This window comes from Meleagris gallopavo, chromosome 6 (genome assembly GCF_000146605.3).
Source record: "Meleagris gallopavo isolate NT-WF06-2002-E0010 breed Aviagen turkey brand Nicholas breeding stock chromosome 6, Turkey_5.1, whole genome shotgun sequence".
Lineage (NCBI taxonomy): Eukaryota > Metazoa > Chordata > Aves > Galliformes > Phasianidae > Meleagris > Meleagris gallopavo.
Genome location: NC_015016.2, coordinates 44173186 through 44198995, shown reverse-complemented (window position 1 = coordinate 44198995; position 25810 = coordinate 44173186). Strand labels below are relative to the sequence as shown.

Genomic DNA, 25810 nt, shown 5'->3' with positions numbered 1-25810 from the left:
CTCACAGGGTTGTGAGAACTTCTACCTGCCAAAATGTATTGACAAAATCCTTCTCTGTATCAGCAAACACTGCTTAGTAGATCACAGAATCATAGAATGGCTTGGGTTGGAAGGGACCTCAAAGATCATCTAGTCCCAAACCCCCTGCTGTGGATTGGGTTGCTAACCACTAGATCAGACAGCTCAGGAACCCATCCAGCCTGGCCTTGAATGCCTCCAGGGATGGGGCATCCACAACTTCTCTGGGCAGCCTGTGCCAGTGCCTCACCACTCTCCGAATGAAGAATTTCTTCCTAACATCTAACCTAAGCCTCCCCTCTTTCAGTCGATATCTATTCCCCCTTGTCCTATTGCTATCTACCGGTGTACAAAGTCAATCCCCCTCCTGTAAGATCCTTTCGAGTACTGGAAGACTGCAATGAGGTCTCCCCTGAGCCTTCTCTTCTCCAAGCTAAACAATCCCAACTCCCTCAACCTTTCATCATAGGAGAGGTGCTCCAGCTGACAGTATAACCACTATGCAGTTTAGGTGCAAGAATGCAAAAAGTGTTAAAAAGGTTCAAGAGCTGAAGTCTGCCAGGCTACAGATTGTTATTTTAATGACCCCATGACTCTTCAAGGACTTTCTTCAGCCCATGGGGCACATACACCCCTCATCCATGTCCCAGCACGAAGAGTCCTGCTTACTGCCCTGGCAGTCAGAGAAGACGTCTTTCCCACTCTCCTGTGCAAGCTATTTACAATGCTCTGACCACCCAGGGGCCTCAATATAAGCAGAAAAGTACTTCGGGTGTACTCTAATGTGCTTCCAATGTGATTAGACGGAAGCAAAGAGATCTTAATGTAAGAATCTGCCTGCACAGTGTCCTGACTATTCTTTGTCTTTAAGGGAAATTGTCACTTCTGTGGTGCAGAAGGAGCTATTGCAGTCTCTTGACCGCAGCTGCCTTGAATCATGAATCGTGTATGGGATGTTTAAGAAGGTTACTGGTTGGCTTCTGTTCCTGGACAAAAGCGAGAGGAAAGAACTGGCACATTACAGCAATCACTTGTATAAGAAGTTGTTAATACCAGAAAACAGGTGTTCTGAATTTTCCTCCTCTGCAGCCAGAACTTGGCAGTTTTGACTCTTCATTTCTTATGTTTTCACACACAGTCCAGGGAAAGAATGGAGATGGAGAAGTAAGATCCCTCGTTCCTGATAGCTTCAATATCTCAGCCTTTCAGCAGTGCTTGTGAAACTCTTATCATTCTAGCAAACCACCCATTTTTTGAAGGCACAGACTAGCAGATTACTATTTCCCCAACACTACTTACTTTGTACACACATGGTGGTTTCAGTCTGGAACTCGGCTCTCTCATGCTTCTGACATGCTATTTATTTTTCAATGAAATGAAAATAATACGGTGTTCTCAAAAGGCTCTGGAGGGAAAGCCATGCATTGCTGGGCAGAGATGGGCCTTTTGGAGCTACACAGGTATCAGGAAATGGGTGAGAACAGGAAATGGCACCATGCTTTCTGCAGTAAGTTTTCTTCACACTTGCTCTTTTGCTCGTTAGCTTTCATACTACATAAAGTGTAATCCTTAAAAGCCTCTTTACTGTCCCCTGAGAACACACATACGTGGGTTATTTTCTAATGGCAGTACACATCAGATGAACCATCCTATTACTGTGAGCTCCTGGGCCTCTTTACTGCAATTATATCATCCTGCTCCGTGTTATCTCCGCTACAAAGGAGGATTTTTTAAATCAGGGCAAACATGAGAGACATTGTTAAACAACCAGAGGAACAAATCGTGCGCAGAATTTCAATGAACGCCTCAGAGGAAAAACGAGCCTTGGATTGCAGTCTAAATGGAAGAGGCCGACGTCTCATCAAGGTAATGCTCTGAACCTTTATAGCCTGCATCACCATGCTGACAGTCATCTAGCTGAGACCTCCCAGAGGGAGAAACACTACATGAAACACCCACAGACGTTTTAATTTCTTAATGAGGCTATGGAGCTTAGAAGAGAAAATGCAGTGGTCTCGCACCCCTGCCAGTACCATCACCCAGAGCTGTAATTATAGCAGTCTGGGTGCTCTGCTAGCCTCAGCACATGTCCTTCGTGAACAGCACATCCATTCCTTTCGGATTTGAAGCATATATTAGCAAGATAGCTTTATACTACGTGCATCAGCGCTCCAGGTAAAAAGCAATCAGCACTTTGGACGATGAGAATTTTGCCTGGCACGACTCCCCGAACCGCAAATCTTACTCCGCTCTCACCGCTTGTCTCTAACAGTGATCTAAACTCAACTGATGCAAGCACATAAATTCGCAGTGGTTTTTGAATGATCTGAAAGCTCACCTGCTTCCTTCAGTGTAGCTCTTCAGGAAGCCAAGCCGTGGTCACCAGCAAACCCAAGACACAACCAAAAGGTGTGTACTTTTGCAACACACTGCAGCAACCTGCGCAAGCCAAATCCAAAAGGAATTCCAAAGGAAGACCCCAGGAGAGCTCATTGGGCTGGGTGCAAGACTTGGTGGGTAGATGGTTCTAGAGCAGAGTAGAAAATGGCTGGAAGATAAACCTAGAACTGTTCAGATTAAAAATAAACTGCAAAATTTCGGCACAACCTGTAATTAGGAAGGGTGCAACTGACCTAGAGATGAAGTACATTTGCTGTCACCTGAAATCTCCAAAATGAGAATGGATGGCTTGCTAGATGGCAGCTTAATAAGAACTTCTGGGAAGAAAGTTATGATTAGAGCATGCACTGTGTCCAGTGCAGTTCAGGGCATTAAATTACATGATGGCTTCTTCAAAAACTTACAGAAAATGCTAGCAAGTAAGCTCTGAATATTTTTTCAGTCTTAAAATGAAAAGCACTAAACTCCTGTGTGTGACATTGACTCCCATTCCTCCATCTCTTTCCTTTGATCTCGTACCAGCGTTGCCACCAAGCTGACCCCACATGCAAAGAACTCACATACATAAGGTGGCTACTGAATGCATATTTCTGGGCTACTTTAGGTTGCTTCCCCCCACTGAAGTAATGGCTCCCCAAGTTTTGCAGACTGAATCTGATCAGTACCAATTTCCACAATTTTGCCAGGCTATAATTATCTTTAAGTAATAAAATAAGGTATGAGTGGGATGCAGTTTTTGCTGATAATCATAGAAAAAGTCAGAGAAAAGTTAAAGTTACTAGTCAGAGAAGAAAATCTGTCTTTGTAAAACTACAATTCAGTCATGCCCACAGCAGCAAGTTTTGGCAACTCGCCTGTTTGCCAAATGCTCTGAGTTGGTCCAATCCAAAGTACTTGCAAAGCTGGAAGAATGAACAAAACTGAAGCAAGCAGTTCGGCAAGCGCAAATGCTGTCTTAACACAAAGAACCCTTTGATTCTCCAACAGTCCCTAACTACTACCTGTAAAATACACGGAAAGAAAGCAGAGCGAGGGAAGTGGGCTCTGCTCTGCCTTTACTTGGGTTCAGGCCAGTTGGCCAAGTCATGGGACATGTGTGCTAAAGTCCCTCCCCAGTACAACCGAAAGAAGGAATGTGATGCAACAGATTTCAACCAGCTAGAACAAAACCCTGTGTGCTAGGGGGGTTTGTTGGTACCTCCTGCTGATGCTCTTTGCCTCACATCTGTATTGCAACCAGATGTTCACCTCCCACACGAATACATAACGACCACCTACAAAACTCCCCAAACACTGCTGGCTCTGGCGCACTGTGCTCAGCCTGGCTTCTCACATCTGCACTACGTCTTACATTTCCATGGCTGCTGAGGAAATCATTTCATTTTTTCCACTGTGCAGTTGGTCAGTATTTGGCTAGTTTCACACAAGGAGCAGAGTGGAAGTCTCACTGAAAACACTGCTGTAAAATTAAGCTGAGCTGGATTTCAGTCTGCAGTTTGGAATTCTCCCACAGAAGCCATGCTAATTAACATCTCCCTACTGGTGTGTCATTTTCTACACTAGTCTGAAGATTTAAACTGTGTCTTGTGCAGCTGGAATCCAAAGCACTTTGTACACAATGTTGTTGCTTCAGCTTGGATCTGAAATCTTAAAGACGTGCTGTAAGCCATATCTGCTGCAGTGGATCAATCCACTCCTACTGTGTCTGCTTTCTCTCTGCACTACACATAAAAATGTCTTCACCTAGTAAGACAGTTGGGCTTTGTGCTCCCCTTGAAGACATCTCAGATAATTTATGAGTGTAAGCTGGATACCATGTGAGCTGGAAGGACAAATACACAGTAGCTTAATACTAAAAATCTATTCCCTTCCCCTCAAAACATTAGATCATGCAATTGTTTAGTTTTCATCCATGCACAAAGGAAAAACAAGAGCACTTCTGCCTGAAGTGAAGAGGTGGGGTTATAAAGCAGCAGGATTTTGAATTTACTTTCTCAGTACATAATTGCCGCCAGAATTGCAGCTCCCTGGTTCCTAAATTGGCCTTAGCTCTGCTAAGAGCACCTTCCTGCTTCCTGAACCTGATTAACAGAATCATTGCTGGTGGGCCCACAGAAAAAGGATTGCATCCAGCTGCATTGTAGAGCTCAGCAAGATGTATGCATCAGAGATAAAAGACAGTAAGACTTTATTATCATAATAGAAGGAAGAAAAGCATTGGTTAGAAGACAGCTTGTTCCCCCAGCTTTTCATCTGGCTTGCAAAAGTCTCTGTTCCACAAAGTCAGCAGCGCAAAACACAATATTAAAGCTCTTTCACTTTCAGAAGAAGAAGAAATAAAATGCAGAAGTTGGATGCAATTTTGCATTATTTCAGAACAACCCATTTGTAGGATTTGGTTAAAACTGCTGATGAAAATACCTGTACACAAAAGAAAATCTGTTATGCGTAACAACTCTGAAATCCCCCGCTGGGTAGTTATATCCAGCTGGTAGAGCAGGGCCTGTCTTATCTGCTGAACCTCCCATCCTTGTCTTTGCCATTTATTCTTTTTCAAAAAGCTATGTGAAATCTTGTTTTGCAACCATAGAGGCTGGAAGAAACCCAGAGCACGGAACATCTGAATTACGGTTTCATGCACTGCTGCAGACACCACAAACAACACAGGGAACCTCCCAGCTGCTAATAAAATGCAAAGATCAGAGGAATAACACATCCCATAGCTAAGCAAACCCCCCCAGTACAAACGATTTAGATCAGGGCCTCACAAGTCTATTTTTAACTCTGCTTGTCCTACATAAACTGGAATGAGGTACATTTGTACCAGATCTGAGAGTGCTTTGTGCATAGCCTTTTCTTCCAGAATAGTAACAGTGTAAAACAAATGGCCCATCTTGCTGGAAGAAGGCCTCCTGATATGGTGGTCTAGATTATGCCGGTGTGAAATGATGAAAGTAACACCGCATACCTGCGACACTTTGCGCTTCTTACATGTCAGCACCAAAGAAACATCCACTATATTTTCTTTTACCCTTTTTCTAAGAAGCCAGGTTCTAACTGCTGGAGACAAGGAATAGCATCAATTAAAAAAAAAATAATTATATATGTGCGCTCACTCTCTAATGGAGAATGGTTTCATAAGGCATGCTGAACTGTTACTTAGACCCTTCCATTCCACTATTCAAACAGCTGTCTTTTGGGCATACATGCAAAACCATGGATATCGTGAAAGATGTTTTATGAATATCTTAAAGATGCATACCTGCCCATCAGTTACTTTTCCAGACCTGAAAATATTTATTTTAAAACTGCATGTAAAAAAATCCAGACAAATAAGAGATATGATTAAATATTGTCATTATATACCTAATGAAATCACAGACTGTAACATCTTCTGAGACTAAAATTTTAATTAAGGCAGGCTGGCATTTTGGCTTTTTTCCTCCCCCGTGTTCCAGGGGAACAGCAGGTAAGGTCAAACAAAAAGCTTATGTGATAAAATTGCGTGAGAGCACTCCTAGGAGACCTGGCATTATTAACAAGAACACGAAGAAGGGCACAGTTGAACAGTTTAAAGATAAATGATTGCATTCAGTTTACTTTTCACTATCAGCTGGAGAACCCGAGAGCTGGTTTTTGACAAGGAATGTATATTAACAAGCATCAAAAGGAGCTAGAAAGGATACAAAATACAGGAGATTCAAAGTTGGGGAAACAGTTTAAAATCTCGATCGGTTCTTTTAGTTCCCTATACAAAGGATTTCTAAATTACAGGGACAGCTGTAAGCACAACTTGCTGCTGCTGAGAGGCTTGATGCTGAAAATAAACCTGTTCTGGCTGAGAACCTAAAACCGTGTTATTACGTGACGCTTTAATCGCTTACTTTATTCTCTTTTCAGTTATCCTTCTATTTTATGTGTAAGGCTCTTTAGTTCCTGTTTTTCAGAATGTATCAGAAAAATGGTTCACTCTCCTTCTTGAAGATAAATCTGAAGATAAATGGATGGGTGCCTCTATCAGACACAGTATGCAACTCAAAGCTTCAGCAAAACTCAGAAAAGAAAATTCTATTTTTAAGACAAAACCCTTTTATCTCACTTCAGTAAAAATATACAGGGAACAGCCAGCTGCAAGCCAAAGTAATTGCAACAGAGTAATGCAGGGCTCCATTACAGCAGCATAATTCTGGTGAAGCAGCTGATCCAGGATCCTGGCACTTACCGCAGCTCGGAGCCTGACTTAAATGCATTAACACAGACAAAGCATGTGCAGCTGTTTTGGTAATCTGAGGCTTCTGAATTTTACTGGAGAAGAAAAAAAAAAAGTCACTCAGCCAGCAAATGACACAGGTGATAGTGAGGGAAAGGAAGAAAGTATTTTACGCTGCTGAACTAAGTACTCAGTCACGTGAAAAGACAGCCTTTGGGAGATGGATTTGGAAAAGGTTTCCCTTTGGTTAGCATGATAAGCAAAGGTAGATATCCAAAGCCAGCCCGGTGCCTGCAGGGTGGTTACTGCAAGGCCTGGGGTGCAATACTCTGAGAGAGGTGAGGCCTCCTCATCCTAGATCAGCTAAGGCACCAAAGGCACGCCTAAGAGCTGCTGTGTGGTGCTGGTGGCATCACGGAGGTCCTGAAGAGCAGTGTGGAAAAGTTCAACTCTCCTGCTCTCAGCCCCTGCATGCCCACTGACATTAATAAGAGTTAATGCACTCGTGGGCAGGACAACAGATCGCTGTGGAGTTTCAGGCTTGCTCTTAAGAGCTCTGCTGTTTAAAAACAAATCTAGTCATAGCTCTAACTGCAGTCACAGGTTTGTTACACAGGTGAAGTCTGCTGCACTTCCTCCTCAAAGCACTTTTCAGTAACAAATATATAACTTAGGCACAGCAAATAGCTACTTACACCTAAGGCCAATGTAAAATTCTCTTCACATTAACAGCTAGATTTCTTTGGCATATGCCATGCTGTAGTTCTTGCTTCACATTGAAGCCGTGAGATGTAGAGGGATGCCCTTGCCAGCAATATGTTACAGAGGGTCTTCCTGTAGAATGAGTGCATAACATTGCAGTCTGGATTTGCTGCTTTCAGAGATGAAGTGTTTACTTATTCTCACAGAAGAGCTGAACTTACTTTGAAGCTAAGACTTCAGCAAACTGGAAGGAAAAGAAGCATCTCATGAACTATCTTATCACTGTTATTTTCAGGAGGAAGCAAAAAACAATAGCTTTGATTGAAAACTGCAAGAAATAAACTGTTCTTTTCTTCTTTCTACCCAGACAACTGTATTCTGCATAATTTCAGGATGTAACCTGAGTTACAAATGCATTTATTTTTACACATCAGTATTTTTCCTATCTTGCTTTTAGTTCAGGGCAGGAATATCAACACTGTACCTGGTATGAATTTACACTTGGTATACATTCAAACTCTTACCAAAAAACACTGGCACCAACTTAATTCTTGGTATATGCATATACATATGCACACACACATATGTATATGTATCAGTGGAAATGAACAGATTGAATAGAGGGCTAAAAGCATGCTGAATAGTAGCCCACGTGCTGCAACTTCTGCAGCTAACCTAACCAGCTGCTTTAGCAGGGAGATGCAGGGCATGTGGCAGCTCCAGACTGTGTGGCACAGCCATTCAGCACAGGGCTGCCCAGGAGAGTTTGTATGTATAATGAAAACAGTTGAGTAGCATCCCTTCAGATAGACCACTGGAGAGATTTGTCCTTAGCTGATCACAGCTGAATGGTTTCTTCACCCAAGTCAGGTGTCAGTATGATCCCTTTCTTTATGGTGTGGAACAGTCCTGGCTTTTCTAAGGACACCAGGCAGGCTAATGGCTGTATTTCCAGCTAAAACCATCTGCAGATATGACTGACAGTGTCCAAGATAAAGGAAGATAACAGATGTCCTAGTCACAGACATCATCTGGGCTACTGGAATGGACCGAGCACAGCTGATATCCACGCTGGTGGTTTGAGCCTTGGAACACAGAGCAGGCTGCAAGCAGCACAGCTCTGAGATGAGCAGTGCAGTGTGTGAGATGCCCTATATGTATGCATTTCTGTGGTTCTATTCTGTTTTACTAAGCAATTTCTGCCCATAGTCTAACAATTATTTGCAACTGCCTGTCCGCTGCTTTTGTTAGCAAGATCTGCGTGTGATGAGACTGCCAGCCACCTAAGCAGCATAAGGTGTGACCCCAAACACAAAACTAACAGGAATAGATTTGAAAAAAGGTCTAATACGTCCATGCAAGCTGCTAGCACACAAATTTAATCAATTTCAGCACGTTAATTCCTGCATTACATCAGTTTGATTTTCTGGATTGCCTGCAAATAAGCAAACTACCCATTTCCTAATCAACAACACTGTATTAGTATTGGTGGAATATCTACAAACATAAGCCGAGGGTGAACTTCCACCATGCAGGCTATGCAAACTTCAAGGAATAGCTGCAGTCTCTGCACTGAAGATTGTTTGTTCTTGAATAGACAAGACAGCTAGAGACTGAAATCTGAATGCCCAGGAGAACTGCACTAAGCTCTCCTGGAAAACGCACCAGGAAATCCCAGTACACTCAAATGCTTCAACAAGCACAAGTGCTTACAGCTGCAGTCAGGTACTGCTGATCCCCACCGCTTCTGCACACACGTTTAGGTTAATGCATCACACCACTGAGCATGAGGAGCTGTTTGTTTACCTACACCATAAGGGCACAGCAAGTTGCGGGCTGCATCCCCAGCTAGATGCGAACAGATGCAAGGATGATACTGAAGCCAACACAACTTTGATGGAGCATATGTTAGCCCATATGGGTCCAACTGCAAACATCGCATCTCTTCTGAGTGCACTCACGCAGAACATAATCCAAAGACTACCGAGGTTAGCAATCAACTTTAACTGACTTTGCACTGTACTTGGAGCACTCACCTGCAACATGGTGATTACTCTGGCCCCTGTATAGCAGATCCCTTCAGCATTTAAACTTCTAAACCTGCGAGCAGATTTCTTGATTACAGAGCAATGATTTACAGGCCTCTGGACTGACACCAGGGAACTCAGCTTCTTGATGGAGGAAATCTCCAATATGAGAGCTACTGGGATTCACAGTATATTATTCACAGTATATCACCAGTATCTTTTAAAAAGCTTCTCAGAAACTTGACCAGACAGGTGCAATCAGTAAAAGGAAAAAGAAGCCCCACTGCAATAAATTCAATTCTACAAAATAGCATTGGCTAGGTACCAAGAGATACTAGCAATTGTAAAATAAATAGCAGCCAGGGAAGAGTAGGGCACGTGTGGCACAAGCAAAGTGTTTCCAGACATCCTTACAGTGCAAGCAAACTCCTCTAATTTACTAATAGATCCTAGTCCACTTTTCTTGGTTTTCTTGTTATTTCAAAAGAGGCAATAATGGAATTGGGCTAGTGATTTTCTGCTAATAAAGCAACTGTTATCATTAAGATCTTCCATTTCCTTTGTCTTTACCCCTTGAAGTACAAGATAGAAGATGTGCACATCATCTTGATATCAGTCTTTCCATGCAACTAGTCCATTCTGTATCACTGCAGAAATGTAAACACCTAGTTCATTCTGCCATGTGTGTAAAAGCAGTTCCACTAAAACTAGGCTGTATCTCCCATCTAAACCTTTGTCTTGAATGGAGATGAACAGCAAGACCTGCAGATGTAGTCTCCCCCATGCCTAGTTAGCTTCACTCATGGTCATACTACTCATCTGGTAAGCGAGGAGGGAGTAAGCGAACGGAAGCAAAAAATACCTGAAAAACTAAAACATTCCTTCCTGACATTCCTAATACAACCAATTTCTAAGACTTCAATTTTTTTGTTTGAATTAAAAAAAAGAAATGGAACAGTTTAATTGTTCATAGGCAATTTAAAGCTTTTGCTTCATTTCTTGGTTTGCCATTTTGGGAGAAAAGAGATGCACTTCACAGGAATTCGAGGCTTTTATTTTTCTTGGTTGAGGAATCTGCAAAATCATGCATTTAAATAAACTCATTTGGCTGATCAGGCAGATAAACCTGCAAATCATGCCTATCACAGGCAAATGCAATTTCAATTCCTGTGTTGTGTGGGCAGAACAAGATGAACAATATTAATAGAAAAAAAAGAGAGGAAGGTACAGCACATGAAAGCTTTCACCTTTTTCTTTTTTTCTCTAAAAGGGGTTTTATGACACTTGAAAGTGTGAGGATTAACAACTGGACGCACAAGCTCATTGTGTATCCACATAAGAAATCAACAGATGCGATTCTTCTGCAGAGAAGAAATCTTGGTCCAAAGGGAACAGGAGAGTGAAAAGGCAGAGGAAGGATGGAGGTGGCTTCAGAAGAGACTTTCTGGTTTTAAAACTTGTTCCTGAGACTCAATAGATCGAGTTGTCCAAGAGATTGACAGTGGTGCTTGGGAAACAGGCAGACTGCTGCTAGAGCTGGTCTGGGGTTATCATTGTGAAAGGATATTTTGGTTAACCCAACCAGTGCAACAGCTTGAGAAGGTGGTCTGTCAAGCAAAAGCACCTTACTAGCCTAGGTATGTGAAACCCACTGGATCAGCTCTGAGCCCTGCCTCTCCTCTCAAGGTATCTGCAATTGTGCAACCGTAAAGCACGCAAGATTTAATTTCATTAGTCAAAAAGGAAGCATGGCACACATTAAATATAGAAAAGAATCTGGAATATTTGTGCTTTGTTTTCTGTAGACCTCACTAGGGAGATGCTGGCTCTCAGAAATCTTTGTGGCAGAGCTGCCATGAATACTGAGAAGTTATGTGCAAGGTCTGCAATCGTGGTTGATGCTACTATACATTCAGAGCAATGGAAAATGCACAGATCAAACACATATGGAGTCTTCAGCTCAGCATAAAGATTGAAGACAGTCTGGGTGCGTGGCTTCTGAGGCAGCAACAGGATTTTTTCCTTCCAAACATGATAAATATTGATAGTTTTTGCTTGCTTACAATATAGTACACTCCAAATGCATTACTTCTTTCTGTGTATTAGTTTTCCCATCTGTAGAATAAGGAATTGAGGGGCGACTTCTTCACGAGACATGCTTCAGTCCAGCAGTGCTGAAAAGTGCTATACGTGTCCTGGATAAAGTCAATGGAAAGAAAGCTGATCTTCAATATAATAATATATACTACAAAGAGACCTCTAGGTACTGAATTTGTTAAGAGTTGTGCACAGAGCTTTGCAGAATTTCCAGTTGGCTGAAGAACCTACTCTGAGCCAAGAAAAAGATATTTTTTCTGTCAGCATCTCTAAGGGCAGGGCTGAATTCCCACAGCCTGACGTCTGCCAGTACTGGCAGGAAGGCAAGGAAGAGGATACAATGAGACTCATCTACTGGAGAACTGGTCTCAGAACACAGGTTTCAGCAAATTGTCAGGGCCAGCGAACAGATACAAATGTGCTCTTTGAAATTAATTGGGAAGGGTTTTGCAAAGGCTTTCCAGTGCTTGCCTAGAGACAACTGCCAGATCCTGAGATTCAGCTGACAGGAGAGAGAGGTCTTCTGTGGGTACGGAAGGTAACTCAGTTTTTTTCATAGAATTTTAAGTGTATGCCATCTTTTGCTGCTCTACTTTCATAAATTATCTAAATATATGGACATATGCATTCCCACACAATGACTGAAATTAATGCAGCACCATCATCAAAGTCTACTTTCAGCTAAAATGGTTGTCTCCTGCTTATGTCCTCTGGATGGGGTAGCTGATTTCATATACTTCTGCAAGGGCTGCACGAAGTCAAACCACGAAGCAGAAATGTTTCTCCATGTAAGATTTATAACACACATTTTTTGAAGTGGTAGCTGATGTGCCCAGCCAATTTGCTGAAAATGTCTGTGTAGCAGAAATTTTTGAAAAGAGAAAATCACAGGATCTGTAAACACATCTGCAGAATGTTCTTTAGTAACAAGTGATCATTCTGAGTTGCAAACCTTGAGAATAAACGCAAATTTCTCTAAATGGAAAAGGACAAATGTAAGTCATACCTTCAGAATGCTCCTCGTGACACTGTATTAAGTCTGCAGCTATAAGCTTTCCTTACAATAGCGTCATTCTTCAATTTTAAACAATTAGTATAGCTTCTTCAAACTAAAAAGCAGATGAATACAGTCTCTACCTTCTAGCAAAAAGATCTGCAGGAAATAAAATAATTTTCTAATTACAAAAAAACCCTAATTTATACACCGTGTTTTCATATTCTGAAATAAGCCACCACATCAATTAAGAGAAATGTACTTTTTCTCCATCACAAGAGAAGCCACTGCAAATTGGTTCATAAATATTCACCGGTACTTTAGGCATGGCCATAAAAAGGATACACTTTACTGCCTGTCCTGAAAATGGCATATTTAATGCCAGAACATCACCAAGAAAAAAGAGCTAAGGAGAGGCTCTTGCTGCAGGCACCTTCCAAGGAGCAGCAAGGTCCTGCACAGACTCAGATCATGCTGAGATGATCTGCTGCTTTGGCAGGAGAAAGAAGTGATGGATGAGCTTGTGTCTGTCCAGAGCTTACAATGACAGGTGTGCCTTTTTTTTTCTTTTTTCTATCCAGGCAATTGATTACTTTGGTGGATATTCTGCATAGATAGCAAATAAAGTCTATGAAGGAAGAAAGCTTCTGCACTTCCTCACCGTCCTACTCACTGCAGAGACCATATCTGGATCTCTCTGTGGAAGATCTACACAGTAGAGTGGAAGAAGGAGCCACAAGTAAAGCTACCCCAGCCACACAAACTGCATGGAAGAATGAAAATTACGAAATAAAAAACAAATGCAAGCATTCTTAAGCTAATTAATTATAATCAGATAATGGCTGTAACTATAATACATCCATTAAAGTGCTGTCTTCTTTACAGGGCAAGGCTGTAATAATAAAAGTTTCCATTTATATATATATATCAAGGCTGCTCAAATCCATTTGATAAAATAAGTTATGATGCATTATGATTTACACAAATGAAAGTCCAGCATAGCATCACGACTGTGAAGTATGAAGATAACATATTGTGCTGGCAAGTGATAAAATTGCTCACAGTGACAGCTGTGATTTATTGAAGCAATTCAAATACACTTTGAACGTATATTAGCTTCGCCTCTGTCCACAAAGGGCACATTTTAGCAGGGTAGGCCACACCAGTGATAAATTACATACCAGCAAGAAGTGAAGGCAATTGGCAACATCAGATGCCCAAAGGCCCCGAATTACTCTGATAATGTGGTTTTCATGATAATACCTCACATGCAATGGCATCTGAGCACCTAAAGAAACATATCAAAGCTGTGTTTTTGTTGGCTTTCTGGAAGATAATGTTGCAATGGTGAGAGTGGCTGGGACTTCCCAGCTAGGGCTGACATACAAAGCATTTATAAATTGCATCTGGAAAAAACATTTGGTACAGAAGGTTGCAGTTTAGCTGCTACCTTTTATGCAGAAGCTTGAAAATAACTCCTTCCTGCTTCCAGGCTGTAGGCAGTGGAACAACCACAGGCTTCAGGCCTACGGGCTACAGCTCCCATACAACCTGGCTGCTGCAAGGCTATAGACAAGATTGGTAAAGTGACACGAGCACTGCCATGATTCCATGACTTAGCTGTGCTTATACCCAGAACAAAATGGGGAATATACAATATTTGGTCCCTGCATCCGTGCAGGCATTTGCACGAGCATTTCTGAAAAGGAACCTAGTTACTGCTCGTATGTCCTGTCTGCAGTGACAGCAAGGTTCTTCCCACAGCTCAGAGGAGCACTGAAAAGAAACAGCACAGTGCCAAAGCATCCTCCTACAGCAAGGTCTTATTACTGTAAAAGCATCAAAAAATATTTTACTGTAAGATACTCTGTGCTGAATTCCACTTTACAGTGCACTAGCAGCACAGATCACACAGAGAACGACTTCATAGCCTGGGCTTCAGGAGTTGCCTTTCTAAAGAGATTTTGTCTCAAGGCTGAGAGCCACACAGCAAACAGTACAGTCCTCCCATTCTGACACACTAGGAAGCTGGCCTCTGTCTCTTTACAGCTCCTAAATTAACAGCAACAAATGAAATTAATGGCTTGGTCAAAGCAATTACATCTTGCTGTGGATCGAAAGAAGTTTATCAGCAATTATACAGTAATCAGCTCTTCTCCAAACATAATGCACATTTAACAGTTTGTTTCTGGTGAGCATTTTTTAACTTCTGTTTAATCCAAAACACTCCCTCGAGAAATGATAATCAGTATTCATTTCTGTGATACCCGTTACTTAAAACCTGAAGACCTCAGACATAATGCGTATTTCTAGAATGAGTTCATGCAACTTCTTAGAAAAAGTTGGCCATTTCTTGAATTTATGCCAGTAAACATCTGAGAAAAGTGGGTTTCTGTAGTTAGGCTCCATATGAAAAAGCACCAGTGACACTGTTATTGAAGTGGTACAAAATGCCTATGTACAAATTGTTACCTAAAAAGTAAGCTGTGTAAAAAAAATTCCCTAGAGTTGAAGGGCTGGAAAAGATGCAAAAGTGTCAAAACCTACTAGTTATTTTCCTAATTCTCCTACATTGCACTGGGAGAAAAGAGCTTGAAACTTTTTTGAACCTGCCTTCTTATCTTTTTCTTTTTTTTCTTTTAACTCACTTAAGAGTTAGAGGAAGGAAGATTTTTTCCTTGAGCTGAAATTCTTGGTAGTACAGAAATTACAGATCAGTGTACACTACTGCTTTCATTTATTTACAGCTCTGTAGCACCATCATTCTTCAGAAACACTTGTAGGAATTGAAATGTTTGTAAGGTAACTGTTACTCTTAATAGTTTTTTTCATTGCTAGCTACTGGAAATATGGATTCAAAAATATTACAAGCTCAACACACAGTAAAAGAATTCCTTTAGTACAATGTAATTATGATTTTTACATCCCTTAATAGAAGTACAAGGCAGAAATTAAATTCAAGCAAAGGAGAAGGACAGGAACATTCTTCAGCAACAGCAGCTTGAATATCAAAAGCTGTAAAAAGGAAGTCTTTCCTCCCCTTCCTTTTTTTTCCCCCCTCTACTTTTCAGGTGTACATTTGCTAAACAACCAAAGGAACCTTTTTGCAGCATCTCTTACCAACAGACCGGAAATATTCTGCCAAGTTTTTATTTCTGAGCAGGGGATGAATTCTCCCCTCTCTACTGCAAATTGAGCAGGAGGAAGCAGTAATCATCACAGTCCAGAGTTTCCAAGTCATTCAGAGTTGCTTGGCAATTACAGGAGACGCAAGACTACCCTACCCTACTTCATCATTTGCATTTGCTTGCTGTTCTGAAGCAATGAAATAACCCTCATAGCACTCCAGTAACCTGGGTAGTAAAAGCCAGTGGAGAATGCCTGGTTTTATTCCTCCCACACATCCTCGAACAGGGATGGACTCCTGGGTCTCCAAGACACTATTATTACAGAACAAAACAGACAATCTTCTAACACAGTGAGCATGCTGGATTTATGATTTCAAGACTCTTTGCAAGGAAAAGGGTAAACGGAGAACACAATCTGCTCCTCATTCTGTCTCCCTTTACCCACTCTTTTTCTATACTGCTCAGTATCTTGGTAAAGCACAGATTTCCTCTCCTCTCTTCTTTGTTTTTTAAAACCAAACGTTCAATCGTACCCACCCACAGCTTTACTTTAGGCCTTTATCAACTATAGTAATGCAAACAGCAAGTTATCGTGAAAACTGGAAATTCTCCATTTGTATCAGGTCCCCTAGTTTTCTTCAAAGGAAACAGCAGCACTTTTCCCAGGCCTAATACAGTGGAAAGCTGCCATGAACGGTAAATACAGTACCACAAAAAAGACATAAGTATTTTACCACCTGCTTCTACAGCCTGGTAACTGTAATAGGCCTTTTTGCTGTGTTGCCCTTCTAATGAAAGCAAAATTCCCCCATATTACATTCAATTTTTCTGTTTCTGTTAAGTCAATATAACAATCTTTTGTAACAAGCGAACAAAAGCTTTCCCACCTTTGTGCGATCAATGCTATTGCTCAAGCAAAGATAACTGGTATCTCTTTGTTAAGGCTCTATTTTCATGTACTGTCGAATTACAAATACAATTCTAACTCAGTAGATAACAATCTGCTTTTCAGACTAAGGCTGAGGTGGCCTAGGTGGAAATACTAAACACCTTACACACTCTTGGACATAAAGCTGTTCTTCCCCAGGATCTGCACACAAATACGAAATCAGACTGGACAGGATGGTCTGTGCAGATACACCTGTCCAAAATGTCAGCTCATGGCAGCAGAAAGTTAAGGTTTGATGTAAACATTAATCCTCCTTTTACGCCAGAACCCAGTGAGATCATGGGACTTTCCCTACCTTCACATGACTACAGGAATTTCTGTGCTTGCAGAAGAGCAGGCAGATTTACTCCTAAAGGCAGGTTAAGAAATACATCTACAGCCAAGCATACAGCCATCTGTATAGAGATGTGCAGTACTCAAAATGAAAGTCAAGCACTGAAAAGCATGAGAAATGAGGAATTGCTTGGCTAGAGCTTCATTGGCTTAAGGGGTCACACTCCCAGCATTTTAAAACTGAAAACAGTTCAGTTTTGTGTCCACATGGCCTCAGAGAGCACCAGGGTGGTGTGGTTAAATATGCAGAAATCTGTATGGCAATGCAAAAGTAGACCCTAAAACCTTAATTCCAGCAACTTATGCATACATGAATAAGATGCAGTATTTAATTACATAATAATCATATATACTGCAACAGAATTTGCCCTGTAAATTGCTAATGTGACCACCATCAGAATTTCTCATCTTCCTATTTCCTATGTTATGAAGCACAGGAGGACTTTAAAATGGATTTGAGCATGACAGCTTGCAAAGTCTTCACCTTGACCCTCACATAGTGCTAGACATTCTCATGCACAGACAGATCAGTATACATTGCTAGCAATTTTCTCCAGATGTATCCATTGTATCCATGGGGAAAATCCCATGAGGAGTACACTAAGTAGCCAAAGTTTGAATTTCAAAACCAAGATTCAATTAAATCTGCATCTGCTTTTGCTAGGGAGCTCAAAAGGGTATTCTCACTGGGAACTATCTTGTCAAATGTTAACCTCCTACTCTGAGGTATGCTGGTGTTTCAAGCTGCAAGTTTTCTTTCCTTGTTTAATTCTACAAGGATAACATGCCTGCGCACACGTACTCCTCGTACTCAGAAGTCACACGTGTAGGTCTTTTATTAATGCTATAAAGTATGTTCTTTGGAAAGCAATAGGTTGACACAAATCTCATCAAAAAACAAATGGACAAAAAAGCTCTAAATAAACGTTATCTTCTCGTCACAATGCACAGATGTTGAAGATTTTAAGAACTTCGGTGCTGATCAGTTGGGACCAAAACATAATCCACTGGCTGGTTTTCATGTGAAAGCAGCCAAACTAGGAGGGCTATTTCAATAATTCTTGCTTAGATCGCCTTTCCTATTATACAGTGACTGTTCTTAATCTCACAAAGTTGTTTTCAAGGAAAACAAACAAACAAACAAAAAAAAAAACCCAAACACGTAACATGAAGTACTTCTTAAGTAACACTAAGGTGCTGGAACTAGAAGTCCCTCACATTCATGCAACAAGGGACAACTCTCTAAGGCCACAGAATTCTTCCTGAGGATGCTAAAGGCTCACAGGCTGCATTTCTAGTCCAAAAGACACAGTGCGTTGTATCAGATGCAAGTGTTTAAAGAAACCTGGTTTTAAAAGAAACAGATTCAGTGTCTTCTTAGTTCTGCCCTTCTTTGGACACTAGGCAGTAACAGGTTGCTTTGATAGCCACCTGTTGAGCAAAGGTAAAAAATAAGCTGATAAGAATCCCCCCAAAAATGTTTAGTATCTGCTGTGCAGCAAGATTGAGGCAGTTCCCTAAGCATCCCACAGAAGAAGAGAAACAAGGCATTCTTGACTTGTTTCTCTTCATCCTGGAGGTCCTACCTTCCCTGCCAGTAAGTTGCTTGGACGTTGGACTAATAATACAGATAGCCTGAAGTCCTCCTTTGACTTACAAGGATTAAAATAAAAGTCTTAAATCCAAACTGCTGAACAAGAATACAAATTAGGTATTCTTGCATTTACTAAAACTGAGTGTGCAATTAACCACCTGCACAGCAGGATCCCCCAGCATTCTTCCCATTCCAACAACAGCAGAGTGTGACAGGTCTGTCAGCATCACAATACACAAGAAAAACAAGCTAGATTACATTTCTAATGATAAAAACTTAGTAAGGTTTTCAAATTACTACAGTATATTATAAAAAAATGGGTTATTGCTTCTTTCACTCCTGTCCAGACCTCATGATTTTGAAAACACTAACAAAAATGTTAATGCTGCTGTAAAATGGTAAAATGGATATCCAACACAAGTCTCTGACATTCAATTTTGGGCTTGGTGAGCTCAGCATTATTACAGCAATTGCAGTAACTACCAATGTATATAAACACAGTGGTACAGGTTTACCAGCCTATTTTTTGTGCCGCTGCCCTCACCTCAGCTTCCTTTTCAGCACTCAGAAGCCACACCTGCTGTATTAAAACTTCAGTAATCCTGTAAGAAATATGCAATTCAGCATTTCTTTTCAAAGCCCGTGTTGGTATCACTCAGCATAGCACCCTGCTGGGATTGCTTCACAGCACACAACCACTTGGTTCGCCAGAGACTCAGGGCTTTTCCTCTCATTTTCAACTTGATGGATGTACTGAGTCTGTTCATTTACAGGAGAAAATTCAGAAAAAGAGCTCTTGCTGATTAATTATGGCCTGCTTGGAGGTGGCATTTTGCTAGTCAATCAGAAGCAGCTCTCTAAGGTAAATCATACTTTCACATGTCTACATCCGTTGCTCCAATAGATCATATCATTCCATATTTACACAGTGGGCCATGCTGTAGCACAAATAAGATGTCTAATGCATTTCAACCACCACTGTAAACTTACATTAATAAAGACTGAGTAGGAAGAGCAGAAATCAAATTAATTGTGCCCTCCTCATGCTTCAAGTTGGTCAGAAAACTTGTGTTGGTTTTTTTTTTTTAAGACTAAAAAGTCTTAGCCCAACCACACACCTATTACCTGACTAAAACAACTCCTAATAAAAACAAACAGCTCTGCACTTCCACTTTCTCTCTTATAACATGGCAAGTAAATACTCCAGGAGGGAGAAAAGGAGGGAGAAAAAAAAGTAATGCACATGTACAAGCTACATGTACATGTACAAGCTCCTTTTATTAAGTTCTGTCCAATTGAAGCATACTCTGTTAGCTTGTGTAGCCATTCAGCTAGTCCCAAATTTGCAGAGAGGAAATAAGGAGTGCGTGTGCAATTCAGGCATTACATTTCTTTTTCACATTTTATAAAACTCAGAAATCTCTTCAGCTTACTTTTTACCCACGATATAGTGGACTATCAACACCTGGATATAATGGATAAAAGCACCATAAGATAGTCAACCTTAGTGCTGTCCCAGGACTGCAAGAAAAGTAGATTTTGGTTTAGACTGTAAGCAGACAAGAACAAACCTACCTTTTCCTTTAAACAATGATAAATGTTCAGATCTGTGTGCTATAGAAACAAAAATACTGTTATTACCACTGACTGAAAGGAGACTGTAAGGACAGTAAGACCATGACAGGCACAAAAACAGTCTTTGACTACAGCACGACTGTTCAATCGTCCCTTTCAACACAAGAATTAAGGGACAGCAAATGTAGTCTAAGGGTAGGTCCAACAAAAAAGTCCCAAAAGGAGGTAATTCTCTGTACAGAATGTAGCTAAACAGCAAAGTGTCTTTTCCTGAAGTACTACGGATATTAGAAAATTTACACAGGCTCAAAAAAGCAACTAAATTCAGAGGGAAAAATCACGGAAGGTTTCTAAGTATGGAGGCAAGAAGTACCTCTGCTGCAAACTGTCTACAGGCAGGAGGGTTTCTGAGGAAAGGTGACCATGTGCCTGACTGTTCTGCTATTCTGCTGAACTGCTGCTATTCTGTCACTGCTGAAGAGAGAATATTGGATTTTTTCTCTCATCAGCTGTGGTTGTCTTTCTTTTATTTTTTAATCAACAACAGCTGCCTTTCTTTCTTTCATATTATTTAGGAAGTAGTTACAGGTCAAAAGCTACACCTGCCCTCTGTTCATAGGCCATGTTTGAGGCACCGTGACACAGACACACTCAGTACGTGCAAGCAGCAGAGCCCTCCCATGGCATCCCCAGCTGCTGCTCCACTTGGACCTTGAGTTATCCTGTTCCTGGTTCAGAGCTGCTGGGTACAAGTCAACAGTCACCAGCATCTACTGAGGCCTGCGATGCTGGGGTGTCTGTCACTGCTACTTTGGCATCAATGAAAGGCAGAAGTAAACAGTGAGGACTACAGCACTTTCAAGCAGAGAAGCGCAATGGAGATTTTTCTCAAGCAAAACACTGCAACTTTTTTTCTTCAGCACGGACAACAAACAAGTATTGTTTCTTATGGCTATCACATAGAAAGAGAACAGCCTGTAGAAGACTGACAGGAAGTGTCTTGTGGCTTCTTATCATTACGGAGCTAGCCAGGAGATTGGATGGCTCCTGTCTATTACTCCACTGCATCAATATGTTGAGACTTGCTTTCTAGAAGAGCTTCACTTCCTTCATTTTCTTTCAACACCCTTTACCTCTGACTATCAGAGCATCCTTGACAAAGCTCTGTGACAAGCTGACGACCCATAGCATACACTTTTAATCGATACTTTCATTAACTGACTTTCACTGAGTTGTTAGAAGTCTCAAGGTGAAATGAGGTTAGTAGCACTGCTTTGGGACACATAAAGCATGTATGGGAGCTGCAAGGCACAGAGGTGCAATTTGTGATGTCAAATAGCACCTGTCAGCAACTCACCAGAATGGAGCTTGCTGTGTATGGAACATGGATGGTATCACTGACAATTTCATGGAAGGTGGCACTGATGACACAGGGTCAAGAGCAGATTATTTCAAAGCTGTTAAGACATGCATGCACCTCGGACATCACTTTCTCTCTCCATAATACAAACCCTATCATGCTATGTTCTACATGAGCTGTAATTGAGAGAGCACAGTAGTGTTTTTCTGCACCAGCACTGCAATACTTATAGATAGCTCATCATCTGGTGATAACTTGGGTATAGAAGGTGCTCTGTAAAAATCCAACTCCTCTCTTTTACATACAAATCACAGTCAAATTCATGCTTTTCTAGAACAAAGAACAGCAGGAAACCTAATTCAGATTTCTAATTCCCTTATTACATCATATAATTATATTTCACCAGATTACTTTTGCCTCGCAACGTAGCTGCATTTATAATTGTTTGTTGCCCAGCTCAAGGTTAAGTGAAGAAACAGCCTCAGCTGAGATTCTGTTTAAGCCCTTATTTTTCACAATGTGCCACAAAAGATTAATTGCTTTATATTCTTCAGTGAAAATGGAATTAAAATTGCTGTTTGATATGAACTATTAACGCAGCAATCATTTTGAAGTTTCTTCAAATTAATACATTTCCTCTCCTTTGCTTAATCCATAAAGTGGCACTTGGCAACCTTAAAAATTTAATTTTTGAAGGTTCTTTGGAAGGACCTGTAAAAAATCCAGTCTTCTGCACTCCTACAGACTCACTATCTGCTGAAAGGCAGCTCTCAACAACGAGCAAAATGGCAATCCAACAATACTGAGCAGATGCTATTGAAGACATTATGTTTTTATCAGCATGCTTCTTGGAAGTCCTGAGGACAGTGCTGAAGTGTATAAATTGTGTTGATAACACAGGCTGGCAAAAAGTGCATATATGTAGCCTAAATATCTGCTTGCTCAGACAACCCTGCACTTTTTAATGCCACGGGACTAAGAGCTTTCAGAGAGATGCTTCATTTTAACTTTTTTTTTTTGGTCTGAATCATTTATAACCGAACAGGGCCAAAGGTACACCAAAGCTGCTCCGAAAGTAATGTCTCCTGTTTTATTGTGTTGGATTACAACATCAGGGGTGGATGCTGGTCGTATGGCAGCAGGGGTTGAACCTTCCCACCAGTATGCCATTACATGTCGTTGATGTGTGAGAGATGACAGCAGAGGGGCAGTCTGACCAAATGGTGTCTGCTATGGAAGTGCAGATGAAGCAAATGTGTGTCACCACATCCCTCCATGTGGAAAATACTCCACCCACTGATGTTTACTGACGCTTGCTAAGTGTTTATGGAGACCAAACAGTGGGATGTGAGCACAGAGAGGAGGTGGGTGGTACTCTTCAGCAGTGGCGACAACAACACTGGGTCACCTCTATTGGTGCAGATTTTTATGAGCACAGCACACAGGCTCTTGTTCACTGCTGGCAAAAATACATAGCTAATGGTGGTGACTATGTTGAAAAATAGTGTTTTGTAGCCAAGAATTTGCTTCATTTATCAAATGGTATTACTATGTTCTTTGTATCTGTTGCAGCTTCCATGGAAATAAATAGAAGGCATTACTTCTGGAGTGACCTACGTAAACGTGCTTGCTTACAAATGGTAGCTTTTTTAAAATAACTACTCTGGGCTAAGATGTTCCAGAAGGACTTAATTCCAACATGATTTGCTTTGCCCAAGTCACGTAAAACTGGGTGGGACTACTTTTGTTTGCATGGGAAGTCCACTCAATATGTTACGGCTGTGGGTTTTTTTGTATAGGCAAGCAATAAAAAAATTAAATACGACGAGAAATTCAAACACTTGTAAAAACATGACTTGCTTTGAACAGTACTGTTAAAGACAGCACACATAATCCTACATGCACGATCCCAACAGCTAATTACCATTTTCATTATTCAGTGGAAATCCTAGGTGCTCAACATTTCACAGACAGTGAATAGGCAGTGAATGAATGAACAGCTGTGACTGTAGAAGCATTTTCTTTCTTTCTTTATCTAAGAAAATGAACATTTTTAGAGACAGCTAACTGCCTGGAATTAGAAGGCCGAGACCTACCTTAATATTCCTTTAGTCCTGGATGCATATTCTTTGCTGCATCTCAAGGGTGAAAAAAAACTCTTCATATTGATATGCACGGTTCTTAGCAAAGAGAGCTCTCAAGGCTAGCTCTGGCTCCTAAGCACTGCTAAAGTACAATAATCATTATTAGACAGAGTGGCCTTTCCCTTTCCTTAAGCACTGGTGTGATGGTAGACAAAAGACTGTCTTTTACCAAGACACTGGGATCCTGGGTGCTACGCTGAAAATAAAAATCAAATTGAAAACAAGCCTAAAGAAAAATCTGTGTTAAAATACTTATAATCTTAACTCTTACAGACAAGCTGGCATAAAAGTTCACTTAATTTCCCATTATCCAGGTAAGGTTGGCTTAGGGATTCAAACTTTCACACTGTGGAAACATTTAGGTTAAAAAGAGCATTTTTGTAAAAATGAATTTTTGTTCAACACACTGAGTAATGTACTTGTCTCTCCATCCTGAAAATAAGATTCCTGATGAGGATATAGTCATCTCTCACCAACAGCTCATAAACAAAAGCAGGAAAAGCAGGTCTGAGTAGCACTGATCACTTAGCATAGGCCATGTTAGTTCTGGAGTGAATTTATGTAAAATGACTTGTATTCATAGCTAGATCTCAAGACTGGCAGCAAAGGCTGCGTAAAGAATTGCCACTTTCCCTTCTCAATCTCTATCCCATTAGCCATGAGGGAGTCTTCACCACAATCTGCAGCAAGAAAACATGAGTTTATCCTTATCGTTCATAATGATAAATGCCAGAGATACCCACTGAAAGTGAAACCTCAGCAGGGACCATGTATCACTAGTAATAACAGAAATAATCAAGCTGTTGTTAGAACCAGACACTCAGACAGCAAATTCAATTTTTTTATTTTGTGCCCAATAACAATGACAGCTCCTAGCCCTCATGCATTACAATTAGCTCCCGCTGCAGGAATGCTCCCTGCTCTGGTGAATAATGAGCACACTGCAAAGATGAGCAGGACCTGGGGAAGAGCTGGAGAAGTGTTGGGAGAGGCACCACACATCCTTGCCTGTCACTGAGGAAATCAGCTCCCGTGTTTGGGGATGCTCTAAAGAGTTTGACTCATTCACACTCCCACAGCATGAGCCTCACTTCCCGTCACTGGCAATTAAGACCATAATTTAACAACACATCCAGTCTACGTGGTGGTAAACCAAAAAGAAAATGGCCTTGCACGTGGCCTTGCAGAGGGCCACGTTCTTGCAGCTGGCTTATGCAAACAGTAACTGACTATAACTAAAGACTAAACAAAATCTAGGTAAAGTCACTGGCAGCTTTTCATACATCAGGAGGACTGGTCACCAAAACACTGCTTCCGCTCATGGGATAATCACTTTTTAACTCCTCTCCACTACCACAGAAGACACTGTGGCCTTTCTTTCAGGCAGCTCACGCTTGCACACCCCTCTTTTGAGCCCCACAGTCTACAGACCTACTGTAAACAGCATGCCTGAAGCAGCACTGGAGATGTCCTCCACCTCCCACATGAGCAGTTCTGACAGTGGTGGTGTTCCACTCATTCTAGCAATGGGGAGAGGAATTGGCAAAAGAAAAGAATTATTAAGAGAATATGAAATCCTTTGCTGTAAAGGGCTACAAACATAAACCTCACAATTATTCAGAGCTGGAAAATTTCATCAGAAGAAGTGGAAGCACTGTGCATTGATAGAACACAGAATTAGCCATAGAGATGATGTATGACTTTCTGGCAAAGAAAAGACAGAAATACAAAGATTCTTTGTAGGCACTGTTTAATACCTCCGAGTGCTCCCTATATCTTAGCATGGCCTCTGCAATTTTTTGCAAGGGATGTTTTAGTGTCCTACTCACTGCACAATGCTGCTAGAAATCTTTTCTCTCACTGCTTACTCCTGCTTATTAACAAGTATGACATTAATACATACTTATTCAGTTATATATATATATTTTAGTCTGAAACTCTAGGAATACTATCAGAAATAACTTAGATTTTAACTAGAACTAGGAAAGTTGAACAAAAATTTGAAAGAAAAACCCCAAAATGCCTGTCTTAAGATACATACAAATTTCAGTTTACCAGGGTTCTCTTCCCTCAGTATTTCCTCCCTCTTAGTGTGAATGCTGAACACATGAGGCATTTGAAAAGGAGCAAAGCTGTTCAGTGGAAGTTATTCTGCCTTTTAATTTTCAAGAACCAGAATGCTAGAGGGAGTTTAGTGGTACTCATTCTGCTACTAATTTAAATTACAGTTATTCTGTAAAACTAGACGCTTGTCAGCTATTGGTGCACCATTATTGCTT

General features: G+C 41.0%; 1 protein-coding gene across 24 annotated transcripts in view; it reads right to left on the bottom strand.

The window, feature by feature from the left end:
• The window catches only part of ARPP21 (cAMP regulated phosphoprotein 21), a 185815-nt gene that overhangs the window by 4171 nt on the left and 155834 nt on the right, over positions 1-25810 (bottom strand). Inside the window, exon 21 of one of the 24 annotated variants that reach the window (XM_010713014.3) lies at positions 6641-6723. The exons of the other annotated variants lie outside the window; for them this stretch is intronic. Coding sequence (XP_010711316.1) covers positions 6668-6723 — 56 coding nt within the window. The 3' untranslated portion in view covers positions 6641-6667. The remainder of the gene's footprint in view (positions 1-6640; positions 6724-25810) is intronic. 24 annotated transcript variants of the gene reach the window in all.